The sequence below is a fragment of the Trachemys scripta genome, chromosome 2 (assembly GCF_013100865.1).
Source record: "Trachemys scripta elegans isolate TJP31775 chromosome 2, CAS_Tse_1.0, whole genome shotgun sequence".
Classification (NCBI taxonomy): domain Eukaryota; kingdom Metazoa; phylum Chordata; order Testudines; family Emydidae; genus Trachemys; species Trachemys scripta.
Window position 1 is genome coordinate 180,527,812 of NC_048299.1, and position 25,387 is coordinate 180,553,198.

Genomic DNA, 25,387 nt, shown 5'->3' on the forward strand with positions numbered 1-25,387 from the left:
GGGTATTTCCTCATACTGTTCTTGATGATGACATTTTTGCTCAATAGTACACAGAATTGCTGCATCCGCCCACCAAAATCTTTCACCCAAGAAAAACTGAAGAAAACTAGAAGAAATTAAAGCAAGCTTTTTCTTTGTATTTTATTATTCTCCACATTCTTGGGAAACGCCATTCTCTCAGTACAGTACTTCAGTGGGTAATTTTAATGTGTCTTTGCATTGAGTGCTCCATTGGCATCCTTCCTACAGTCTTCCTTTCCAACCCTTCCCCCAATTCCAAAAGAACCTTTGTTGACTGGACTTTGCTCCCCCGTTGCCATATGCAGTTGTACCTGGGTTGGCCAGAAAGGGATTTCTTGGGGATGCTGACCTCTCTCTGCTCTGCTCTACATAGGTTTTTGTAGCATGTTTATCACCTTCAGTCCCTTCTCTTCTCTGTCTCCCTCAGATTACAAGTATGCTCTGCTTTCTCCATCCTCCAAAAATAACTGACTCTTGACTCCAGCTACTGGCCCACCTCCTTTATTCCCATTTCTATTTCCTCTCCTTCTGGGCTACTCCAATCTGGCATCTGTCTGCTCCACTCCACTGAAACTGCTTTTGCCAAGGTTTCTAATGACTGATTATTTCCCGGCCAGATCTTAGGACCCTCTACTCCATCCTCATCCTTCTTGACCTCTCAGCTGCTCCTCCCACTCCCTCTATTCATATGGGTAACACAGGGTTCTGTCCTAGGCCCCCGCCTCCTCTCCCTTACTGTGGGTAATTTAATCACTTCACGCTGCTTCCACTGCCCATTTCTGTACAAATTTACTTCTCCATTCCCACACCGCCTCCCTCCCTCTAACCCTGTGGCTCATCCTCTATCTCTAATATCTCTTCCCAGGTATTTGCCATCAACTCACACTTAACATGGCCAAAAATAAACTCGTGATCTTTCCTCTGAAACCATAGCCGCTCCCCCATGCTCTGTTGCAGGTGAGCATAACACCATCTTCCCTGTCACTGGGGCCCATAACCTGGGGTTCATCTTTAACTCTTTTTTTCTCCCTCACTCTGCACATCTACATGGTGTCCAAATCTTGCCATTTGTTCCTTCTAAGGTCTGTGTTATGTCCATCTGGTCTAATTATATGGCTCTTCTGGCCATATCTGTTCACACAACTGAAACTCTTATTCTGGCCCTCACTATCTCCTGCCTTGATTGTTGTTATAGCCTTCTCCTCTCTGCCTACCCTGGCTCCTATACTATACTCTCCATTTCATACATAATGCAGAGACTAAGGGTATGTCTACACTACCGCCGGATTGGCAGGCAGCGATCGATCCAATGGGGGTCGATTTATCGCATGTAGTCTACATGTATTCACCTAGCTGAAGTTGTGTAACTTAATCGATCCTCCTTCCCTCCCTCCCCCAGTGTAGACCAGGCATAACACTCCATGAATCCCTGTGCTGACTCACTCTCCTCCTCAGCATCAACTCCAAGATCCTTGTCTTCATTTTTAAGGCCCTGTATAACTGCTCCTCCCATTCCTACTTATCTGACTTCATCTGACAGCCATCTTCAGGCTTTCTTCCATGTCCCTCCTGAACTGATACGCAGCATGACCTCACCCTCTCTTAAGTCCAGAGCAGTCCCTAGGAGGATGCAGAGTCTGGGACAAATCAGCCCCCGCCATAGGTGTGGGAACTACGGGTGCAGGGGGTGCTGCAGCATCCTTGGGCTCCCAGCCCCGCGCACCCGGGGTCTCATCTGCCAGCCAATCACACTGGCCCGGGGGTGAGGCCCCAAAGCGTGGGGGGGGCCCAGAGCAGTCGCCACGATTCGCCGTACCCAAGGGATGGCTCTGCTTAAGTCACTTCCTGCCTTCAAACACTCTTTTCCAGTGACAAAGGAAGTGAGCCAATGAAGTCGTTCATTTAGACATTTGAAAAAATGCCACCTCTTCTTTGTGCTGTGAACTAATCTTCACTGTAGAACCATATGATCTTATTTCTGTAATCCTGTGTCTACTCCCCCCAATCCCGCCCTACTGTTTTATTATCTCTCTCTTTGCATCATGTTTGTAAATTTCTCAGGGCAGGGATCTTCTTCTTAATCTGCATTATGAGGTGCCTGGTATATTCATGGGTGCCGAAAACAATAATAAAAGTGTCTTCTAGCATCTGAAGGATCTAGCTCATAAGCCCAAACTCTGTTGTCCTGTGTGTGAATGTATTGTTTCAGATAGACTCTAAGAATGACTCTCCGTCCATGCTGAGGTACTTCTGAAATGGAGGCATCTTCACTTTCACACGCTTACCAATATTGTAAAATGAGCCTCTCATTTTCAGCTCTTTCATTTTTCTTAATCATAACTGTTAATCTTTTTCAACCATTAGTTAAGTATCTGCTGTTTTGTAGTTCCTGGTGTTAAGAACACTGAGAGGAGAGTTTATAATCTGAAACAACCCCCTGCAAAATAATTCTTCAGATATTTATAAATACTTTAAACAGAGATATTGCTGTGTTGAAATATAGAGAGCATGTCACTTAGTTGTGTAGTGTTTTAAAGGCTCAGTTGTTTTCATACCATTGATAGAGAAGCAGGAGATGAATTGTTGTTTTTTTCTCCCCTGCTGAATGAATAATGAATGAAATACTTTAAATGATTAGTAGTTTGGTATAATGACTGTAGAAATGCAACCAGCCACTAACATTTTTCTATACCATTTTTAAAAAAAAACAACAAAATGCCAGGTGTTAAAGATGCATGAGAATACAATACATGAATTGTACATTTTTTAAAATCTATAAATAGATGTTGTACTGCGCAGCCCATAAAAACTTTTATTTCCTGGCAGTATGGTTTCAGAGGCTGTATAATTATCATACTTTATTCTTTCCCGCTGCAGAAAAATGGATGCTGCACTGCTGGCTAAACATTACTCAGACTGATGATTGAACCTCCTATGAGGGGCTGAATGCCCTCAGTTCTGGTGTCAGTGGCAGAGAAGGGTGCTCAGCACTTCATAGGAGACTCTCGGCACCTTGCAGGATTGGGTCCTTTGTGTTTTTTAAAGCATTTGTATTCTTAGATTAAATAAATTGAATTCGATAATAACCTTCCGAGTGTACCTAGCAAGTGTGTGGCAGTACCAAATGTAATATGGTCTCTAATTGCATTCTTCACTATAAGAAATGTTTTTCTCCCTATTCCCTCCCTGAATAAGATCAATTTAAAAGATGTTTAATGTAGCAGTTCAGCATCCATTTTCTACAGCAGGAAAGAAGAAAGTGTATGCTTGATATCAAGCTCCCAATATGCATCTGAAATCATAGGATGCTGCTGGGGAATAAAAGTTTTTATGGTCTGTGCAGAATCACATCTATTTATATAGGATTTTTTTTAAAAGAAATATTCAATTCAGATATTCCATTCTCATGCATATTTAACACTTGATCTCTTCTTTTTGATTGTGTAGAATAATGTTTACTCCTGGTTGAATTTCTGCACTCATGATATCAAATCACTTTAAAACTCATTACTCATTCAGTAGTGGTGGGGAGAGAGACAAGAAAGCCAATTAGTAATTCACCTACTTCTCTATCAATAGTGTGAAAACGAAAGAGTTTAAATGCATCACACGCTGTAAATAACATGCTGTCTATATTTGTAACATGGCAATACCATATGTATAAATAGCTGAAGAATTATGTTGCAAGGGATTGTTTCAGACTATTAAACTCTCCCTTCAGTGTTTAAATAGAGGTAGGCAGGAAACAGTTCTCCCATCCTGTGAGGATTTTGAAAAAATTTCCAATTGCAAATTATGGCAAAAATGTTGAAAATTTTCATCAGGCAAAAATCTCCAGCCCCCACACCTCCAAATCAGATTGGGTCAATTGTTTTGATTCTTGACCTTTTTAAAAGCTATAAATAAACTTAAATTTTTAAACAAATAGTTGTTTCTACCTGAAAACCAGAAATTTTTCATTTCAGAAATGTCAAAATGGCATTTTTTTTTCAAAAAATGTCGAAACAGGAAATTTATCAAAGCCGACCCTTGCCAGTGAACAGTTTTGTTCAGTGAATTGGCATTTTCCAATGTGAGACGTTTTGTAAAAATAATTTCCAACATGCTCTAGTTCTGACTGCATAGCCTAAGTAAACATCAGGCTCTTCAAAGCAACTGGTGAGCTCCCTAACTTTAATGCTGAAAAATTTGAATACGTTGATAATTGTTTAAGAAAATAAACAAAAATACCAGAAAGCATAACTGCCCTCTCAGCTTGTGAAAGTGAAGCAGCCTCAGCTTCAGAGGTGGGCCATTATGAATGGGTTTGTTCCTGCAAGCCTTGATGAAATCACTCATTCCCACACAGGGCATCAGTTTGGGTTATGAGCTTCATTCCTCAGCCAGCGGGAGACACAAGTATTATTATTATTATTAATTACTTTATGGCACTCGAGTATATCAGATTGTTCATAATGCAGATAAAAGACAAGAACTCCATCATGAGGAGCTAGCTGGCAAACTAATCAACTTCAGACATCAAGCAACGTGGGGCTAGCGTGACAGTTGAGAGTAGCTATAGGTGGAGAGACAGGGTAACAGAAATAAGGTCACACAGCTACTCACTCAAGGCTATTGGCTAGCATGAAGAAATAAAGGCATTTTTATACTCTGTTTATATGTCCTGGTTGGCTCATTTCTTGTCACTATCTCAGGGGAAGGGATTCAAATGAGAAAGCGATGTTCGAGTGTATCAGCGCAGGGCAGGCATTCTATGCATTGAGAGTTTGGCAAGGAAGAAAGCATAGAAACAGTTATAGTAAAATTAGAGAAGTGGATTATCTGTGTTGGAATCATTGAGGTGGAAGGAGGGCAGTGCCATTCAAAAAAGGTTGGAGTTTTGTAGGACTTTGAAAGTAAGGACAAGAAGCTTGAAGTTGATGCCGTGGAGAAGGGGAACTAGGGGAACATCCGAAGAAGGATGACGATCTGACCAGTTGGAGTTGAGAGTGCTCATTACTAGGGCCCTACCAAATTCATTGCCATGAAAAACATGTCACAGACCATGAAATCTGATCTCTTGTGTGCTTTTACCCTATACTATACAGATTTCACAGGGGAGAACAGCGTTTCTCAAATTGGAGTTCTTGGCCCAAAAGGGAGTTGCAGGGGGGGGGGTCACAAGGTTATTTTAGGGGGGTTGCAGTATTGCCACCCTCACTTCTGCGCTGACTTCAGAGCAGAGTGGCCTGGAGAGTGGCAGCTGTTGGCCGGGCATCCAGCTCTGAAGGCAGCACCCACCAGTGGCAGCACAGAAGTAAGGGTGGCAATACCATACCATGCCATCTTACATCTGCACTGCTGCTGGCAGTGGCTCTGCCTTCAGAGCTGGATTCCCGGCCAGCAGCCGCCGCTTTCCAGCTGCCCAGCTCTGAAGGCAGCGCCGGGATCAGCAACAGAAGTAAGGGTAGCAGTACCACACCTCCCTCCCCCTACAATAACCTTGTGATCCTCACCCCCCAACTCCTTTTTGGGTCAGAACCCCTATAATTACAACAACATGAAATTTCAGATTTAAATAGCTGAAATCGTGACATTTAAGATTTTAAAAAATCCTATGACCATGAAATTCACCAAAATGGACCGTGAAGTTGGTAGGACCCTACTCATTACCTTCCAGGAGACCTTCAGCATTGTGCAGGGTCAGGCACCAAAATGGTTGTAATGTATAATAATTTTTCCCCTATTCTGAAAAATGTATAATTCAAGCACTAACAAGTCTAATTTATATGTTAAAGCACTAGAGTTACGACCACTCTAGCCAGATTAGCAATTCTTTAGTAATCCAAGGATGCTGTGATGGTATTAATTTCATTTAATGGGAGGTAAATGTCTCCAGGCTTATACTGTGAAAAGTTCAAGTGTGCATTTTTATGTTCACAAAGGTTATTTTTCTAATTATAAAACTAAACAAATGTAGCTTACAAGTCCTAAGCAAAGTTTAAAAGGAAAATAACTTTTCAAGACAAGAAAACTGCTGGGCTAATCAATCACTGTTCAGAAATGGTCCATTTACTATACAACAAGCTTCACAACAATTGAATTTTCTCCTTTTAAGAATAATTAAAGTTGTATGTAGTGATGATCCCCTGCATTTTACGTTTCTGTTTTACGTGGGGTAGCTTAAGCAAGTACTGCTAGAATGATTAGTGTGTTCATGTGTCCTTTTTTTCTGCCGTGACTCTGTCACGGAAGCACTTAGTACCTCAATTAAACGTGTGCATCCAGTCCCAATACCATTCCAATGTGAAGTTAATATTTTTCGGACTGCATAAGGGAATAGAACAGGAAAGCACTAAGAGAATTAACAGTTATTTGATAGCTGTCATTTAAAATAATCAGTGCATTGCCATGTCAGTGTTAGGCTCTTTAATTATAAACTCCCTATGCCTCCAAATCTTTATACATTCTCTCTTTGTAAACATACATCTCAAAGCAACATGCTTTTTGGTTATAATTTGTTGTTACTTGTCATACAGTAGTGACAAGGGGCCTGAGACACGTAGTGATAGGTACTGTACAAGCATTTTGGTCTCTAAAAGGGGTATTCACTTTTTGAAGAGTTATAAACTTGGTGACTGTTGAATAAAGGGAAATATAGTAACTCCTTGCTTAATGTTGTAGTTATGTTCCTGAAAAATGCTACTTTAAGTGAAACGATGTTAAGTGAATCAAAGTTCCCCAAAAGAATTAATGTAAATAGAGGGGGCTAGTTTCTCGGGAAATTTTTTTTACCAGACAAAAGATTATATTTTTATATCTATATTGTGACAAAGTTCTGTCCTTGACTCCATGGGTCCTGCATTTCCTGACGGATTTTGCTAGCCTCAGAGGCTCACTGTGACCCTCCACATAGCCCTTCTCTCTCTAGAGGCAAGGGTCACAGTCTACTGAGCCATTTTCATCATAAGCCAGCAAGGGAGGTGAGGAGAAGCAACCCTCCCTTGCACAGTTTCTGTTGTATCAGTGATTAATCAGGGAGGGGAGGGGGGAGCCCGGGCCTGCCCTCTACTCTGGGCTCCAGCCGAGAGACCCTAAAATTAGCAGCTATGGAAGCTGACTTTTTGGAAATAGGACATGTACAATTCCCTGGGCCACTTCCCCACAGCAGCCCCCACTCAATATCTTCTTCACAATTACCTCAGGGCCTCCTTCCTTGCACCTGATATGGATTTGTACTGGTTTGTTCCTCCAACAGCGCAGCTCCCTCCTATAGCTCCTAACACACGCACCTCACTGACTAACTGGGAGGCTTTTAACTAGTTCCAGTCCGTCCTTGTTTGGCTTCAGGTGTCAGATGAGGTACAGGAGTGGAAGAAGGGGGACACCCTGACATTAGCACCCCTCTTCTCCCCTTGGCACCACAAGCAGGAGGCTCCCGGGAGCAGCTCCAAGGCAGAGGGCAGGAGCAGAACAGGGGAGTGGGGGGGAGGGACACCTGAACTGGCCAGCAGTTGATAGTCTACTTGGTGGCTGCCGCACAGGGAGTTTAGGGGAGCTGATGGTGGGGCTTCCGGTCCACCCTGGTTCCAAGCCCCCACCAGCTAGCTGCAATGGGCTTCTCTTCCTGCAAGCAGTGGACAAAGCAGGCGGCTGCCAAATAATGTTATAAGGGAGCATTGCGCAACTTTAAACAAGCATGTTCTCTAATTGATCAGCAACGAAACAAAGTTAACCGGGACGACTTTAAGTGAGGAGCAACAGAGGGTCCTGTGGCACCTTTAAGACTAACAGAAAGTTAAGTGAGGAGTTACTGTATTTTAAGTTATCACACATCATCAACTTTGCATTATAGTTCTTGGATGTCTTTAGTAGTTGTGATGCCTCAGCAAGGTTAAGGTGATGGAAAGACTTGTGTTATAATTCATAAACTACTTCCTTTGGCTATTTGGGGCCATGGGGAGAAGACAAAAATGAATCTGTGTTTTGGATGTATGTTTTTAAAAAGACATTTTTAGTATATGGCTTTAGAGTAAATATACAGGATCCACAGTATACCTGTGCTTCATCGTGGCCCACAAGAAGCAGTTGCAGTAGTACGTGTCGTTTTTTTAAAAGTATCTAAATGGAGCATAATCATGCAATGAACAATAATCACAGTGATCTTTCTAGTCATCTTATGCGTGTCTACAAGAGACATCTCTTAATTTCAGACTTGTCACCCACACAGTCTTTTTTAAAGGAATAGATGTACACCCCCAAGCTCTTAATGTTGAGGCTGCCGTAGTAAAACAATATCCAGTACAGACCCATTTACATGCGAATCCACTTATAGCGCGGTAGTGCCATGTCTCCCAGTGCTACCTATTTAACACGTGAGACTCGTTAACATGCGGTACAGGAACTTGCTATGTAGCGCTACAGATTTGCTCACTGACATAGAAATCGACAGGAAGTGCGGAGCAGAAATGTGTTGTACGTCTTTACCGATATTGGTAAAGACATATGACGCACACTTAGTCATTGTCACGCTAGAGAGAGATATAATATATACAGTAGTACTATAGTTATATAGTAATACAGTATATATACTACATTAGAAAATTTTAACCGTAGGCCTAATATAGTGGCAGAGGGCAAGCATCAGCATTCCTACACTGTAGAAGAAAAGCTAGCTGCAATAGATCGAGTAAATAGCAGAGAAACCCAGGCCAAAGTTTCAAAAGATATTGGAATTGCTAAATCTACTTTGAGGATGGCTAAAAAACTAATCTAAACTGAATGGCTTTGTACAAAATATCAATTTTGCTGTGAGGCTTAAGCGAAAACGTGTGCGCTATTCAGCAAAACCCACAATAGACAAAGCCATGCGCACGTGGTTTGCTCAGGAAAGGCTGAAAGGAATGCCACTAAGTGGGCCAATTCTTCAAGCCCAAGCGGCAAAATTGGGAAATTTAATAGGGGGATGAATCATTCCAAGCCAGGAAGGGGTTTATAAGTCGTTTTAAAAAGAGTCATGGCATAGCTCAGATATTGATTTCTGGAGAAAGCCAATCAGCCGATGAATTGGCCGCGAACGCGTTTCCCACCAAGTTAAAATCTATTCTACAAAATGAAGACTACCACAAAGAACAACTTTATAATTGTGATGAAACAGCTTGATTTGCAAAACCGCTACCTGATAAGATGTTAGCCTTTAATTACGAGACCCAGAAAACAGCTGGATTTAAAAAGATAAAAGATCGTGTGACTCTTCTTTTTTGTAGTAATAAGGCGGGCAGCCATAAGCTTACCCTTCTTCTCATTGGCCACTTTCATAACCCTCATTGCTTTAATCACCTCAGTAGAGCCAAACTGCCAGTAATGTACGCTAACAGCAAAAATGCTTGGATGACGAGACACATTTTCGATGACTGGTTCCACAACAGCTTTGTTCCAGCTGTTCGTAAGCATTTGTTGTCAAAGAAACTCAAAGCCAAAGCACGTTTGCTACTTGACAATTGTCCAGCCCATCCTCCAGCTGAATCACTGGTATTGAGAGATGGAAAAATTCGAGTGCTGTACCTACCATTCAACCACAACATCAAAAATTCAACCTTTAGACCAGGGCATTATTCAGAATTTTAAAAAGAATTATCAATGGGAGTTGATTTCGGCGATCGTGTCATGCACGTCTTTTAAAAAAAAAAAAACTTGGGACAGAGTAAAACAAAAGTCCATTGAAAACTGCTGGATTAAAGTTCTCGATGTTGCCTTTTCTGTCAAAGACGGCTCAGACTCGGAAAACTGCAGCAGTGGCACTGATTCAGAGCCAGACTTTGAAGGATTTTTGGAAGAAGACATCATACAAACACGCACGCAGACAAAAGAGGATAAAGGTAAACTTCTCTTTCAAATGGTAAAAGATTTTAGTTTGGATACGTCACCGGAAATCATTACCGAGTGGCTGGAGATGGATGAAGATTGCCCGACTTCAGAATTTCTGTCCGAGGAAGAAATTTTAACAGGCTGCGAGGCTACATTGGAACGCAAAAGTAATGGCAAGAATTCTAATAAAGCAGGCCTAAATGACAATGACGAGGAGGAGGATGTTGTTGAAAAGGTCAAAATTTTGTCCACAGAAGCCCTTAGTGCTATAGAACTGTTGTAAGGCTTATGGAGGAGCAAAATGTGGAAAATATCGAAATCTCATCTGCGGCGAATGACGGACTTCAAAAAAAGAAAAAAAAAATGCGAGCATGAAAGAGCAGAAAATAACAGCGTTTTTTTTTCTAAATGAATCATAGACACTTTTTCAGCATTGCCCTCTTATCCCGCGGTCTGTTAACACACAGTCGTGACGGCTTGACTTTTGACATCCGCGCGTAAACAGGTCTGTACTATAAGCAATAAAGCAATAAACTTCAGGAATAAAGTTGTCAGATTGTTTGACTAGTTCTAATTGTATTTCAAGGATCTCAGATCGTTGTTTGTTCACCATGTCGTGTTACGATAGATACAGTAAACACAGAGATGAATCTGATACATAGTGTCACCCCTGCCCTCCACCCCACCCCTTTGAGAGGTTCACTAACTTGTAAGGGAGTCCTAAGAACTGTCTTTTAGTTGATTCTCAGCTCTTGTTTGTTGTTTACATTGTTTATATACTCCACAGCCTTTGCAGTCACTATCCCTGGCAGATTCCAAGCTGAAGACTGAGCTTACCATAATTATCAATGCATTGGGCAGCAATACTTCTCTTACAAAAGTGGATATTAGTGGAAATGGAATGGGAGACATGGGGGCAAAGATGCTAGCAAAAGCCCTACAGATAAACACCAAGCTCAGGTATGAAAACCTTATTTGCATTAGAAAGATCGTATGTTTAATAACGTTGTAATGCCTGTTTCCAGCACTCCCTTTCTCCTGTTTTCTCTTATGCAACCAACAGGGAAGTCACTTTGCAGGGTTATCAGTTTCCCAATCACCATCCTTTTTATTTAAAATAAAAATAAAGTAATTTCTCCCTGCAAAAATCTCTACAAATAAATACATTTATTTATGAGAATTTTAAACCACAAAAGTCTGGAAATTCTCCTTTAAGGTGGCTATCTTAAGTTTAATGTAAATCATTTGACCACACCCATCACAGTTGGGGGTGGAGGAACCAGTTTAGACAGAATAAAAATTGATACAATCCTTTCGTGATCCCTCAAGCAAAAGCTAAATCCTTTTAATTAAAGTTCAGAACTAGCAGGATTTCAGAACTGCATCTTCTGTGGCTCCTCTTGGTTTTCCCTGTTGGGGCTATGAGCAGGTTTCATGGGGTCTGCTAAGCAGGATGAGTGTTAGACTTGCTGGAGACCGGGGCAGAAAGTCTAAGCCCTGCCACCCGGGGCTGAAGCAGAAGCCTGAGCAACTCCGCTTCAGGGGGTGCCCTGAGCCGTGGGGCCCCAGGCAACTTCCCTGCTTGCTTCCCCTTAACGCTGGCCCTGGCTTTTATATGCAGAAAACCAGTTATTGTAGTGCAGGTGGACCGTGGAGTTTTTATAGCATGTTGGGAGGGGTCTCAAAAAGAAAAAGGTTGAGAACCCCTGCTGTAATGAAAGGCTACTGCAGTGCATGTCTGCAAAGAGGAAAGTTTAAATATGGTGGGGGTACTGTAACTGAGAAATCTCTTGACTGTGTAGGTTTAAATTAATAGCGATCAATGTGTGTTGTCATTTTTAGTGAGGTTGCTGCTTTTGATTTATTACAAATAGAAAATATAATGCAGGGATCAATTCTACACTGGAAGCAAGGTAGACAGAATAGCCTAGTAACTCTGTCTTTTATTTCTATTATTCTAAGGTTTTAATGAATAGCTAAATTTATGTTTCTAAATGATTTTGCCCTTTACTGTGTATTTTTGGACACACACAACTGTGTAACCTTACAATACAAAACTGCATTATAGATTACTACTCTGTTCAGTTTGTTTAAAAAGGGAAGCTGCTTTTATTAATTCAGTCTCTGAGCTTTGTATAATTTTGTGTCCCAACAGAACCGTAATATGCGATAAGAATAATATCACCGCACAGGGCTTCCAGGACATAGCAGTGGCATTGGAAAAGTAAGTTTAAAGGAAGATAACTGATGCGAGAGGAAATCAAGAAATATCTCCTAACAGTCCTGGGCAGCTGCAATTCACCTGGGAGACAATGGGATTTAAGGATGCTCAGCACCTCTCATTTTTGGGCCTGTTGGGACTAAATCTAAAGTAAAGCTTGTGAATTCACACTGAGCTCAAAAGGGAGAGAAATGGCTCTTTCATTCCTTCTTCCATGCTCCAGTGGTAGGCACTATGTAATAATGTTAAAAATGTGGAGGGGGTTGTATAAACTCTTTTCTCGCCATTGATCTGTGTTCTTAGCAGTCATAACTTGTGCTTTAAAAGCAATTAGTTGTCTGAATGAAACTCTGTGTCCAGTAGTCATCACCATAAAATCAGCATTTTGGTCTGTGTAGTAAAAGCTAATAATGAGGGTCTCGGGAACTGCAGTTGTTCATTATAATCCCTATGAAGGTGTGTAATTTTGGGATCATTGAGATCACTGATGCAGTGACATCTGTTAGCAATGACAGGCTGAATCACTTTGATCTATATCCATCTCTGTCACTTTTCTGTATGTGATTATTATGTTTTTCAGGGAAAAATGCAGATTTTAAATTAAGCAGCGTTTGGAGTTGTTTTCATATAGACAGGGGAACAAAGAGTTTCTTTTGAAGGTGAAGATAATAGACAATTACTAGTCTCCAGACAGGATGTCTGGCAAAAATGTACAGCTATTTGAGGTAGTATCTTAATCCTCTGTAGAATCATAACTCTTGCAGTTCATCAACCAGATTGCTGTTATTGGTATAGGATGCATTCATTTCCCTCAGTTGTTTCAGTTTGTGCTCCATTTCAAAATGGAATCAGTTGTACTGATGGAGGAAATTCATAGGAATGGTCTATAATTAAGAAAGTAATTTTGGAGTGATTCCAGCGATATTAGTGAATAATTAACAGAACTTGGAAAGGCCATTTATCAGCTTGCCAGACCTTTCTTCTTTATAGAGCAGCAACATGCATTTACAGGAGAAGTCTGATAGGAAAAATATGTAATATTTTCTGGTTAACATCAGGTGCTTTTTCCCTTCAGATATGCTCAAGTAAATAAACAGAAGCGGGATCTTAAAGCAAGAGGAAATGAACTAGACAGGAAAAATAAACAGGGCAGATAGTGTACCCTTGCTTTTTATAGAGGTTACATCTCATTTACTTAGCGTGGAAGCTTAGGTCATCATCTGTCATCTCTAATGTTTTAATGCCACAGACAGTATCACAACCCAACTCATGAACAGTGAAGCTTGAAACTCTGAAGACTGGGATTTCTGTCAATGTTTGCTGAAAACAATTAGCCTTTAAACAAATCCATCTCAAAGACATATTGGGAACATCTTACTCCATATGTTTCACAGAAATACAAGAGACATTGCTAGTTTTCTCAGAGAAGATAAATGCCACCCTTAACAGAATGTATTGTAAAAATATTAGATATTTTTAAAAATGTTGTTGAGACTATATTTTTGTATCCCTACACTGGCAAAGTCATGCTTCTGTAGTACCATGCGTCTGCATGAGATATGGAGGGAAAGCAACATATAATACATGCATTTTTAAAACATCAAAATTACATAATTTCCCCCTTTTATGTGAAGGTCCTGTGAAAATTATATTTCTGCTACGCAATTCTGTAGGCTCAATCAAAAGAAATTCAGAAAGGATACCATTGTCTGTTAAGTTTTATATAAAATGTTGAGTAATTTCTATAGAATTCGATTAAGGCCCTGGTTCAATAAAGCACTTAAGAATGTAGTTGTTTATCCCCATTCAACAAGGCCCATACTTGCATTCCATTGGCTTTAATGGAACTTAAGCATTGGCTTGTGTGCTTTGCTGAATCGGAGCCTAAAATTCTGTGGAACTCAATGGTACTCAGTTTTATAGGACTTTCCATAAGAACTTACAATAGAAATATCTCAACTTCCAAGCCTAATATTGCAGGATGAGAAGCAAGTGCTGTGCGTACCCTGGGGAGCTGGAACTCTTCCCTTGCCTGTGGTATCAAGTTCAGATCACAAGACTGGAAGTGTAAACTAACCATAAACCTATTCCTGTTAGAGCAGAATAAACAGTGAAGATGTTAAACTGTTACTGCAGTATTGCAGTATGGGGCAGGAGTCCTGGAGAAAACATAGCATATGACGATATCATGTAAGATTATTGTAATGTGTGATACAGAGGGGCAGAGATAAGGTTCTATGGGCATCCTTCACTTCAGCATTTCTTGGCCTTTGAGTGCTTCTCTTTAAACCTATATTAAAAGAATTGTTTACGTTTTGTTGGTAGGGCGCGTAATAATACACTGGATAAGCAAAGCAACACCTGTTTTAAACCTGGAACTGGACTTTATTGGATTAATGAGTTATTATGGAAATCTGTTCTTGTTGTTAGAGAAAAATGGAGCTTTAAGAAGGAAAATAAGCATGAAGCGATGTTTGAGACTTCAAAGGAAGCCAAGAAAAGAACAGTAGAGTGTGAGGATAAATATTGGTTGGTCTGATGATCAAAGTTTCATGCAGGCTTTAAATTCTTTTTTTCCCCTAGAGATTAATTCAGAGATGAAAATAAATTAACATTCCAGAACAATTTTGTGTGTCGGGAAATAAATGGATTATAGAATTTTTCATAGGATGCTGTTCATCTAAAGTTTTAGCTCCATGATTATGCCCATGGAGTCTCCTTGTGCTTCATATCTTTTTCTTGTCCAGGTGGCTCAAGCCTTTGCTTATTGATTGTAGCATATGAGCTAGTAATTATAGACTGCACTGAACACGCTATATTAAAGGACAAACAGCTGCTCGAAATCCACATAGTTTTTAAAAAAAGACAGTTTTTTCCCCTGCCAGGTACTTTCACCTGTCAGGAAATCGAGAGCTTCCATAGCAACTATCCATCTTGAGCTCTGTTATCTCTGACATTTAAAAATGTTCATCCTGATGGAGGGCCAGTTATTGACTATTCTATAGCACATGGAGACACACAAGCTTTTGTGGTATGGACAATTCTTTTGAAAGATAAGATAATAAAATGTAGGAAATAAATTATATAAAATACTACTGAGTTGTGGTTGATGCTGGATACATTTTGGCAATTGCTATTAAAGAAAAATGCAGCAATTTAGTTGTAGCTCAAGTAGCTACATATATAGTAATCGTGAATTTCAAAGCTGTTTGTAGAATTCTCTCTTTCTTTCTGATTATCTCCAGTCAATGGGAGCTGATAATTCCTGATCTTTCTTGTAAGTAGAAAAAAGGTAACCTAACCCCTGTAGGGAAAGTTTTTTCAAAAACATAAATGGCAGCGTAGACATCCAACTCCCACTGAAAGTCCATATTTTTCCCTAGTGTATAAATATCTTTATATCTCTAATTAGATATAGGAGGAAAATTTTCAAAGGCATAAAAGGAAGTTAAGTGCCCAGCTCCCATTGACTTTCAGAGGCAGTTAGATACCTAACTGCCCTTTGTGTCTTTGAAAATCTCCCCCTATATCTAACTAGAAAGAAGAGTAAGGTTCCATTCCTGCAAATATGCATGTGCTTGACTTTAGTGTGGCTACTCATGAAAGTAAAGTTACAGACATGTGCAAGTGTTTGCAAAATCAGGGACAAAATTATTGGCAAAAAAACTAGGAGCTGACTCTATCTGCTACTTTACTCCTTATAATTATATGTAGTAATTAGCTTACCATCTCTCATTATAGTAAAGATTTGGTTTTTTTGTTTTGTTTTAGGAATTATACTTTAAGGTTCATGCCAATACCTATGAATGATGCTTCTCAAGCACTTAAAACAAACCCTGAAAAAACAGAAGAGGCGCTGCAAAAGGTATTGCATATACAATTCACTCTCAGAAAAAATGAGTAATAACTTCAAGTGGTTGTGAATTCATGCTTGGCTGAGTAAGAATTCTTTGCTAGATTCATTGAGTATTTCATTTACATAGACACATATGAACACTTGGACAGGTTATGGTAATCAAGAATCATAATTGCATGGAAGACTCTGTCTTCAAAAAGATTCATTTGAACTGAGAGACATAGAATGCAATGGCTTAATAACAGAACCACAAAATAAGGAAATACTGATTAAACAGTAAGTGTGTGTGTGTGTGTGTTTGTGTGCATGCGTATGTGGTTAGAAATTGGCATGTGTGCGCGTTTCTATGAATTTAGATGGTTATGTGCATTTTATTGCTGTTGAAGCATGGAGAGTGCTCAGCACAGTACAAGACACACAAGATTGAGAGAGGCTGTTGTGGAATGTAAACTCGTTTTTCATTTAATGGGTAGATATCAGCAATTTACTTGATGTGTTCATGTTACATATACACAACACACACATACACACCATCATCATCAAAAATTAATTTAACTGAAGTGATCTTTTGGATAAGGACTATGTTGGCAAAAAATTGTCTGTAGCTGTCCAAATCTCACGGATTATAGAACTCCCAACTGGGTTTTAACACAGTCAGTCATGCAAGCTCTAAAGGAGTCATCTTGTCTATCAGGAAAAAAACATGGTCTGCAACTTTTTAATAAGGGTGGGGGCATAAAAACTCTCAAAGCTGTGATTAAGTAACATAAGTATGTGATCCTTATGAGCCAAAAAACTTGCAGTGAAGTGACCTTCAAAAGGAAAAATACCGCTTTTTTCCTTTATGATGTACATGGAGGTCTGAATTCTGCTTTTTTAAAACCTGAAGCTTATGGGCTTATATCCCTTACATTAGACAGATTATAATATTTTTATAACAGTGGATATTCCTTTTATCAGGAGAAAGAGAGATCTTTTTAAAATCTAATGAAGCTCTTGGACTCAATGTTATCTTGTGGCAATAAGTTGTACGGCTTACTTATGCACTGTATATAAAGTATTTTTTTTTCTCAGTTAACCATTTGTTCACAGGGTATACAAGACCTCAGTTTGTTAGATTTCTTTTGTTAATAAACAACTTTTCAGGCATTTTTTTTATACATCATGAAGAAACAAAAATGTACAGTCATCTTTAAAGTAGATCTGGGTGAAATTTTTTAGGTCAATAGTTTATTTGTTGAAAAATACAGTTTTGGTGGATCCAAAATTATTTGCAAATTTGACATGAATTCACTGAATAGTTTTGGCCCAAATGTTTTTTTTGGGGGACTTAGATGCCATCCACAAAACAAAGGTGGTGGTGGTGGTGGTGGCCAATTTATAAGTTTTAGCCCAGTGGTTAGAGCTCTCACCTGAGATACGGGAGATCCAGGTTCAGTTGCCACTTGTGTCTTATGTGAAGAAGGGATTTGAACTTGAGTCTCCACCATTGCAGGAGAGTTCCCAAGTCACTGAGTGGGGCTCTCCCAATCTCCTGTTGAAGCTATTTCACTTCGTATAAATAATTAGTTGTTGAAGCAGGGACTTGAACATGGGTTTCCCACCACCAGGCTACAGTCATTTTGCTCTTTTTTCCCCTGGCCCAATGCCTATTTGTGGTCATTCATAGTGGAATTTTGTTTCTTCAAATATGAACTTTTTTTTTCAGAACTGACAGTGAATTGAAAAATTAGTTATTGCCCCATCTCTACTTTAAAATATCCATTATCCTTTAAGTTGTCGTTTGAGCCTTTCACAGTAGATTGAGTAGTTGTAAAAGAAATGTGTATAGTATCTTGTATGCTTCTAATTTCTAGTATAGATCATCATGGTGTTAAAGACAATGTTTTAAAGAGAGAGAAAAATGATAGTTCATCCCTTTTCGACAACTTTCAAGCATTAAATGTGTAAAAATGAATAATTGGCCATATCAAGAAGACTTCATCGACAAAATGGGTAAAGAGAACACCAAGGCAAATTTTACAACTTATAGATGTTGTGAAGCAAACACCTAAAATGGGACTGACACGGGTTGGATCACAGAAACCCCTTGGAACTGCCATCTGATGTGTTGAGACTACCTCTGAGCCCATTTTCCCTGCCAGCTTGGGACTCCAGAACCTTGCCTTGTTTGAGGCAGACACGCTTGCCTGTTGCAAACACAGACCCAGGTCTGAACCACGTCACCTAAAAGCTGCAGGCTTAACTGAAAACAGCTTAAGAAGTGTTCCTGTCTCCAATGCTCAGATGCCCAGCTCCCAATGGGGTCCAAACCCCAAATAAATTCATTTTACCCTGTATAAAGCTTATAGAGGATAAACTCATAAATGGTTCACCCTCTGTAACACTGATAGAGATATACACAGCTGTTTGGGCCTCCCCCCCCCACACCCCAGGTATTAATACATACTCTGAGTTAATTAATAAGTAAAAAGTGATTTTATTAAATACAAAAAATAGGATTTAAGTGGTTCCAAGTAACAGACAGAACAATACCAAATTGTAAATTACCAAACAAAATAAAATAAAACACACAAGTCTGAACCTAATACAGTAAGACAATGATTACAGATGACATCTCACCCTCAGAGATGTTCCAGTAAGCTTCTTTTACAAACTAACCTCCTCCTAGTCTGGGTCCAGCAATCACTCACCCATCCTTGGTTACTGTTCTTTGATCCAGTTTCTTTCAGGTATCCTTTGGGGGTGGAGAGGCTATCTCTTGAGCCAGCTGAAGACAAAATTGAGGGTTTCCAGGGGCTTAAATAGACTTTCTCTGGTGGATAGTCCCCCTTCCTCCCCCTTTGTAGAATCCCAGCTACAAGATGCAATTTTGGAGTCACATGGGCAAGTCACATGTCCAGGCATGACTCAGAACTTACAGGTGGCAGCCATTGTTCACATGCTACCTTGAATGTCCTCAGGTAGACTTCTTATGTGGATTGGAGTCTTCCAAGATCCATAGTCCATTAAGTGTTTCTTGATGGGGCACTTAACTTGCAAATTCCTTTCTTTAGAGGCTGACCAAATGCCTTACTAAGGCTACTTAAAATCAAACAAGTCCACAGCCAATATTCATAACTTTGAATACAAAAATGATACATGCATACAAATAGGATGAATATATCCAGTAGATCATAACCTTTGCAGAGATATGTTACATGGTATATCTAGCATAAAACATATTCCAGTTATGTCATATATACATTTATAAGCATATTTCCATAAAGCATTATGGGGTGCACCATCACAGGGACATTTTAGTGCACCAATAATTAAGGTTCAAATAGATACTTCAATATTCTGTTGCTTTGTTTTTTTAAACAAAAAAATGTTCATGCACCAGGATGCTTGATAGAAATTTTGTAACTTGAAATCAATGACTTTATACAATATTGTAAAGCAGGAGTTTATCATGGCACAGCTGAGAGCCCTAGCTATGGTAGCATAGAAGTGCTGCCATAAAAAGATGTACCTATATAAGCAGTATTTTTTTTATTTTTCTGCAAGTTTATTTGTTCACACTTTTCCCAGTGGCTTTTTTTAGGTTTATCTGTGTGATATGAAAATATGTTGTCACTTTGTTTCCTAGTTGCAGAGGACTACATAGAATATTTAAATATCGCATGGAAAAATGTTAGGTATATATTGAGGTGGATAAAGGGTTAAGTGTTTTATTACTCCTCTACCCCGATATAACGCTGTCCTCGGGAGCCAAAAAATCTTACTGCGTTATAGGTGAAACTGCGTTATATCGAACTTGCTTTGATCCACCGGAGCGTGCAGCCCTGTCCCCCCGGAGCGCTGCTTTACGCGTTATATCCGGATTCGTGTTATATCGGGGTAGAGGTGTATTTGTTTATTTGCTCCTAATAGTTCTTAATTTTATAACTCTTCAAGGCCCCCAAATCAGCAACATACTTAAGCACATGCCTAGCTTTAAATTAGTGAACAATCCCATTTGAAATCAGTGGGACTACTCACATGCTTAACTACCTTTCTGAATCAGCACCTAGATAGTAAAAGTTCACTTGAAAGAGAGAAATAAGTCAGAAATCATTACATAGTTGTAGCCTGAGCCTTGCAAGTGAGAGAATGTTTCCATACATGCTGTTCAGTGCTGAGCCCTATGGAATAAAGTTTAAGTCCTATGAGCAAGATTGTATTAAAAGGCAATTATTTCTCTTATCCTGTTTTTTTTAATGTACTGACACTATTGAAAATGAAAGATGGGGAGAGTAGAAGCAGTATCCTAATCTGACTTTTACTTTTAGATAGAAAACTACTTGCTTCGTAATCATGAGACCAGAAAATACCTACAGGAGCAGGCATACAGGTTGCAGCAGGGCATCGTCACCAGCACCACACAACAGGTGAGAGCCTTGTGCTTTGCTGATAGCTCTTCCAGTGTTAAGCAGCTGCCTCAGGGCCAAATTGTTCTATTTACACCAGCGTAACTGAAAGAAGCATTTGGTTTTTACAGCCTGGTTGGTTTTCAAAAAGGTTGTCATTGCCAAATTCTGTATTATGGACGCTGCAGAAAAAACATGTTTTTGCAGAAGCACTTACGTACTACACGGACACATGCTGTGCAAAAACCTAAATTGAGCGCGCGCGAGAGAGAGTGAGTGTCGCATTCTCTGCTGTGGCTCCAGGAGGTGCAGCACAGAAGGTTCAGCCTAGGGGAAGTGAGGAAAAGGGTGACTTTAAGCTCCCTTTGTGCCCTCCAGGTTCTGGGCTACTGCATGGGCTAAAAAGGCCCAGGTGGAACTTAGGAAGTTATGAGTGGTGCTCTAGTGCAACAGAAGCAAGGGTGGCTTTGATGGCAAGTGCTATAATTCTGGCACCTCCCACCGTGGCATACCTCCTACACTAGAGTTTGCAGGAGGACCAGCAAAGGGGGTGTAGGGTGATCCTTGGCAGCCCAACACAGTGCCTACCCCCGGGCAAGTCTTTCCTGGCTTCTGATACACTGTTTACATCCCCGATACACCACCAGAGCAGGGTGGCAGAAACTGAATGTGACAAAATGGTGTTTACTTTGAAACGGTCTAAGCTGCTTGGTATTCCAGTGAAACTCCAAAGCAAATGGAAGAGCAGAGCAGCATAGAGGAAAGGGGGGTGGAGAGGCACTTGTTCTAATCCTTAGTGAAATCAATAAAACGATTGCCTCTCCTTACGTTCTCTTTACAATCTTTTTCTGACTTTTGATTCTGACGTTTTTTCTTCTCCCTCCATTATGTGACAAAGCAGATGTGACAACATTGTATTATTAGAGCCTGAAACAATTTTCCACTCTCTTGACAGAGAAAATGATGCACAAGGATGTACTGGTATTAAAAATTGCAAAGGCAATGCCTTTTTATTTTATTTTAGTTGTCATTCATCTATTCCATTACCATTTTTTTCATGTAAATAATTTCCTGTGACATTGTTTAGATCTTTTTACAACTTAATCGTTTACCTTTTTTTCTCTGGAATAAAAGCGCACACACTCTTAAATATATATATAAATGTGTGTAACTACAGAACCTCTAGGAAGTTCATTTTCACTATTTTTATGCTATATATAAATTACTTCTCTGTGGTATGTGATCAGGAGTAAATCATCTAGTTTGTCCTGTGTCACTGCATGATTATTCCCCTAGTATATTCTCTGTTGATTGTCCAGTCCAGTTTTTAAATTATCCAAGCAGTGGAACTTCCCCCCAATCTAACAGTTATTTAGTTGTTTGTAAAGCCCTTTGAAGAGGAGAAGCACTATAGAGCAGCTAAGAAGGAAGGTGCTGCGGACACACTGTTTTACTAGTTGTAGATTCAACATTTTTCAAACTGCAAATATTACATGATCATGCATGTACTTGGTAGGGGTTTCAACATGTTAGATAATAGCCAATTTTAATGAATTCACTTAAACTCTCTGTATTGCCCATGTACTTTTATAAGTGCTTCCTGGCCCCACCCCCAATTCCTTTAGTCACAAGTGATTGTTAAACAGAACACGTCGTCGCTCGTGCCTGCCAGGCATATTGGTCTGTCTTGCGCATCTCATAAAGGCACACCTACACTACCTTCCCACTCTGTGCCTGGAATATTTTGTATTGAAAACAAGTATTGAGCATGTGATACAAATACATATTGAAAGCCTGATATAGTGCATTGTGAAAGATCTGGTGCAGCTTTCTGCTTTGGTAGCCATAGATCCCAAATGAGTATTCTTTGTGACTGAAAATCTCTAGTTTGCTAAAGAAATTCCCAATGCTTACACAGTAATGTTTTGTTCAGACAATAGAAATCATTGCTTTGTTTGAATTGGTTGTGCGGGGAGCTTAGTGTTACTGTCCAAGTTCTTGGAACAATTCAGTTTTAAGGTCGGTCAGTAAGTTTTTATGCCATGCCGAAAAACAAAACAACCCCACCCCAACCCTAAAAAATATAACTTACAGCTGTGGGGAAAAACAAAATTAATAATAATAAACAATAAAGAATATGGCAGTGGTTTGTTTTTTTACTATAGTAAGAAATATATGTAAATTTTTTAAACCAGGAACATGTGTACACACAGACTCCGATCATGCATTTCTAGAGATTTTGCATCCCAACAGCAATTCCCACCATGTTCATTTTGATTTGGAATCTGGGCTGAATCCCACAAAGACCGATATTTAACTTTTTGTTTGTTCAGCATCATTTCTTTGCAATTTAACCCCTTGTCTATTTTTATATCTGCTATTTCCTCTTCATTTTTTTCTTTTGTTCTGAGTAGATGATTGACAGAATATGTGTTAAAGTGCAAGATCATCTCAACTCCTTAAGAAATTGTGGTGTGGATGCGGTACAGGAAGACCTGAAATCTGCAGAAAGGCTTATGCGGGATGCTAAGAACTCCAAAACAGTAAGCCCTTCTGAGCATTTAATAGTTGGTTACGCTGAGGAGGCTAGTATAAAAAGTGTCATAAAAGAACTATAACCCTGATTCAGCAAAGCACTTAAGTACATACAAAGTCCCTCTCTTTTTCCAGGGCCTATAATAATGTATCACATAAGAGTGTTTTTCAGATTACCTGAACTGGTTATTGTTTAAAAAATGAACTTTTAATATTGAAATGAATGTAGTCATTTCCATCAGTTTGTTCAGGTTTAAAGGTAGTTGGATGAAAGCTAACTTTAAAAGTTGTAATATCTATCCTACAGCTATTACCAAATTTGTACCATCTCGGTGGAGCTTCTTGGGCAGGAGTGAATGGCTCATTATCCAATCCGATACAGGAGACACTGGAATCCATGGCTGGGGAAGTCACAAGAGTTGTGGATGAACAACTTAAGGTCTGCATATATGTTTTTTCTAATATACCTTGCATATACAAATGATAACTAAACAGAGGTGTGCAATTGCATCAAGATTTTCCATTGCTATTGTGAACAAAAGACTATATCTCAAGCACGTTATGAGAACTAGAAAACCCATCAAACTTCAGTTGTATTCTTGATGTTAGTTTTGGAATATGATGTGCTTATTGCCTGGGTGGCTAATCACTAAGACAATTTTCTTAGTAAGAAGTACAAAATTAACTTAAATGTTTGGCACAGAAAGAAAAGGAGGAGGGATACACCACCTTGTATCAAGCCAGTTATTGGCACCTCCACCTTGTCTTGTGGTTTTGCCAGAGGAGGGCAACTTTTAGGTTGCAGCTGAGACTGCAGGAGAGTTATGCTGAATGAGTGAATCTCCCAGGCACCCTAGAAGGTCTCTAGCAACTTTATAGGATGTACTTGTCAGTCCGGGTGCTCCCAATGGAGCGGAAGTTGTGAGCAGCATATGCTGTGAAGACTCCGCTGCTGGGGAAGGTCTATCAGCAGAAACTTGGTCTGTAAATCAGTCCCACCAATTTCACTTCTGTCTTTTGGCTTGCATGTCTTTACCACAAGGCATCCTTCTAGGAGCGACTAGTTAGTTGCTGTCCATCTTTTCAAGGGGATCCTTTTAAATGTTCTTACCAAATCTACAATTCTTCAAATGGGAATTAATCCCTAATGATCTGCAGTCAGAGCTTCCCACCTGCTTAATCATTTGGAACTATACACTAGGTCCTGTGATATAGTTAAAGGAGCTGAGGAAAAGATGTGCATCCCACATAGTTCAGATGTTAATAAAAGAGATCTGCATTAGGTCCAGCAAAGGGGCAAGATGGAAGATTTTTGCAATTCTGTGAAGGAACATTTGAAAAGTATAGGAATGTTGTTGGGGAGGGGGCGGGATTAACCCATTCATACCATACTCCTGTTCACCAGTAAGCAGCCAGGCTATGTTTGACTATATTTAAATTTATCAAAGAATCTGAAAATGCAGATTAGACTTCTGAGACAAAAATAAAATGCTTTAGTCAGTGGGAATGTAATGAAGAACCGTAATAATAGCACATTACTAATTACTTTTCCTAAATTAAAAAAGTTAATGAGGAGGAAAATGTTGTGGATTATAGACTATTTTGTTCCCCTCTCCCCTTCATGTGTAATAAGGTGAGGATTCTGTGTATCAGTTTTTATTTTAAATCTCTTTTTGTATAAGTGCTTGTAGAGGTGAAGCTAATCTCTCCACAGGGTTCTTGACTATAGAATTTCCAGGCTTAGTCATTGAAATATGCATAATCTGTTCTGTTCTCTGTGCAGGACTGATGCATTTAAGAAAGTCCTGTGAATTTTAAACAGCCTTGTCAAAGAAAAGCTACAGTTAGAATTTCATTTACAAAAGCATTGCTTGGTTGTATTGTGGTTTAAGATTGAGGCATTTACGCTTACACATCTTTAAAGCAAATGTCACTTTTTTAGATCAAGTTTAGTATCCTTTTACAATTACTTCTATTATTTGTATAGCACCAGGGGTCTGCTAGGTGCCTTATAGGTAGCTATAAAATGAAGTTCCACTGTATATATTTAGGTGTCAATCTTCCAGGTCAGGCTGAAGACTTTTTTTTTCTTTTCTTTAATTTGAGAAGGGGATTAATCATTTTTTTGTTTTCTTGGATTGTTTCTGCTGGTTCAAGAATTTTCTTGGCGTTTACCATTTGTTTGTGAACCTAGATAGAAGGCTTATGTAAATCAGCCTTATTGGCAATATTGTCCTCAGGACAGAAACTGTGCCAGAAGTATTTTGGAGTTCTGGTTTTTACTTCAGTTCCCATAGCAACAAGAGCACACCTTTTTGGGAAGTAGCCAGTGGATGCTGGAAAAGGTCACCAAAGAACCTTTGAATAGGGTGACCAGATGTCCCATTTTTATATGGACAGTCCTGGTTTTGGAACTTTTTCTTATATAGGTGCCTATTACCCCCCACCCTTTGTCCCATTTTTTCATAGTTGCTATCTGATCACCCTACCTTTGAACAAATGGGATTTTTCCCTGAA

At 39.5% G+C, this 25,387-nt stretch overlaps 1 protein-coding gene across 1 annotated transcript in view; it reads left to right on the top strand.

The window, feature by feature from the left end:
- The window catches only part of CARMIL1 (capping protein regulator and myosin 1 linker 1), a gene marked incomplete in the record, with an annotated part of 248,761 nt that overhangs the window by 160,242 nt on the left and 63,132 nt on the right, over nt 1-25,387 (top strand). The window contains 6 exon segments of the mRNA XM_034762444.1: nt 10,655-10,827; nt 12,023-12,091; nt 15,860-15,953; nt 20,258-20,356; nt 22,750-22,878; nt 23,178-23,309. Coding sequence (XP_034618335.1) covers nt 10,655-10,827; nt 12,023-12,091; nt 15,860-15,953; nt 20,258-20,356; nt 22,750-22,878; nt 23,178-23,309 — 696 coding nt within the window.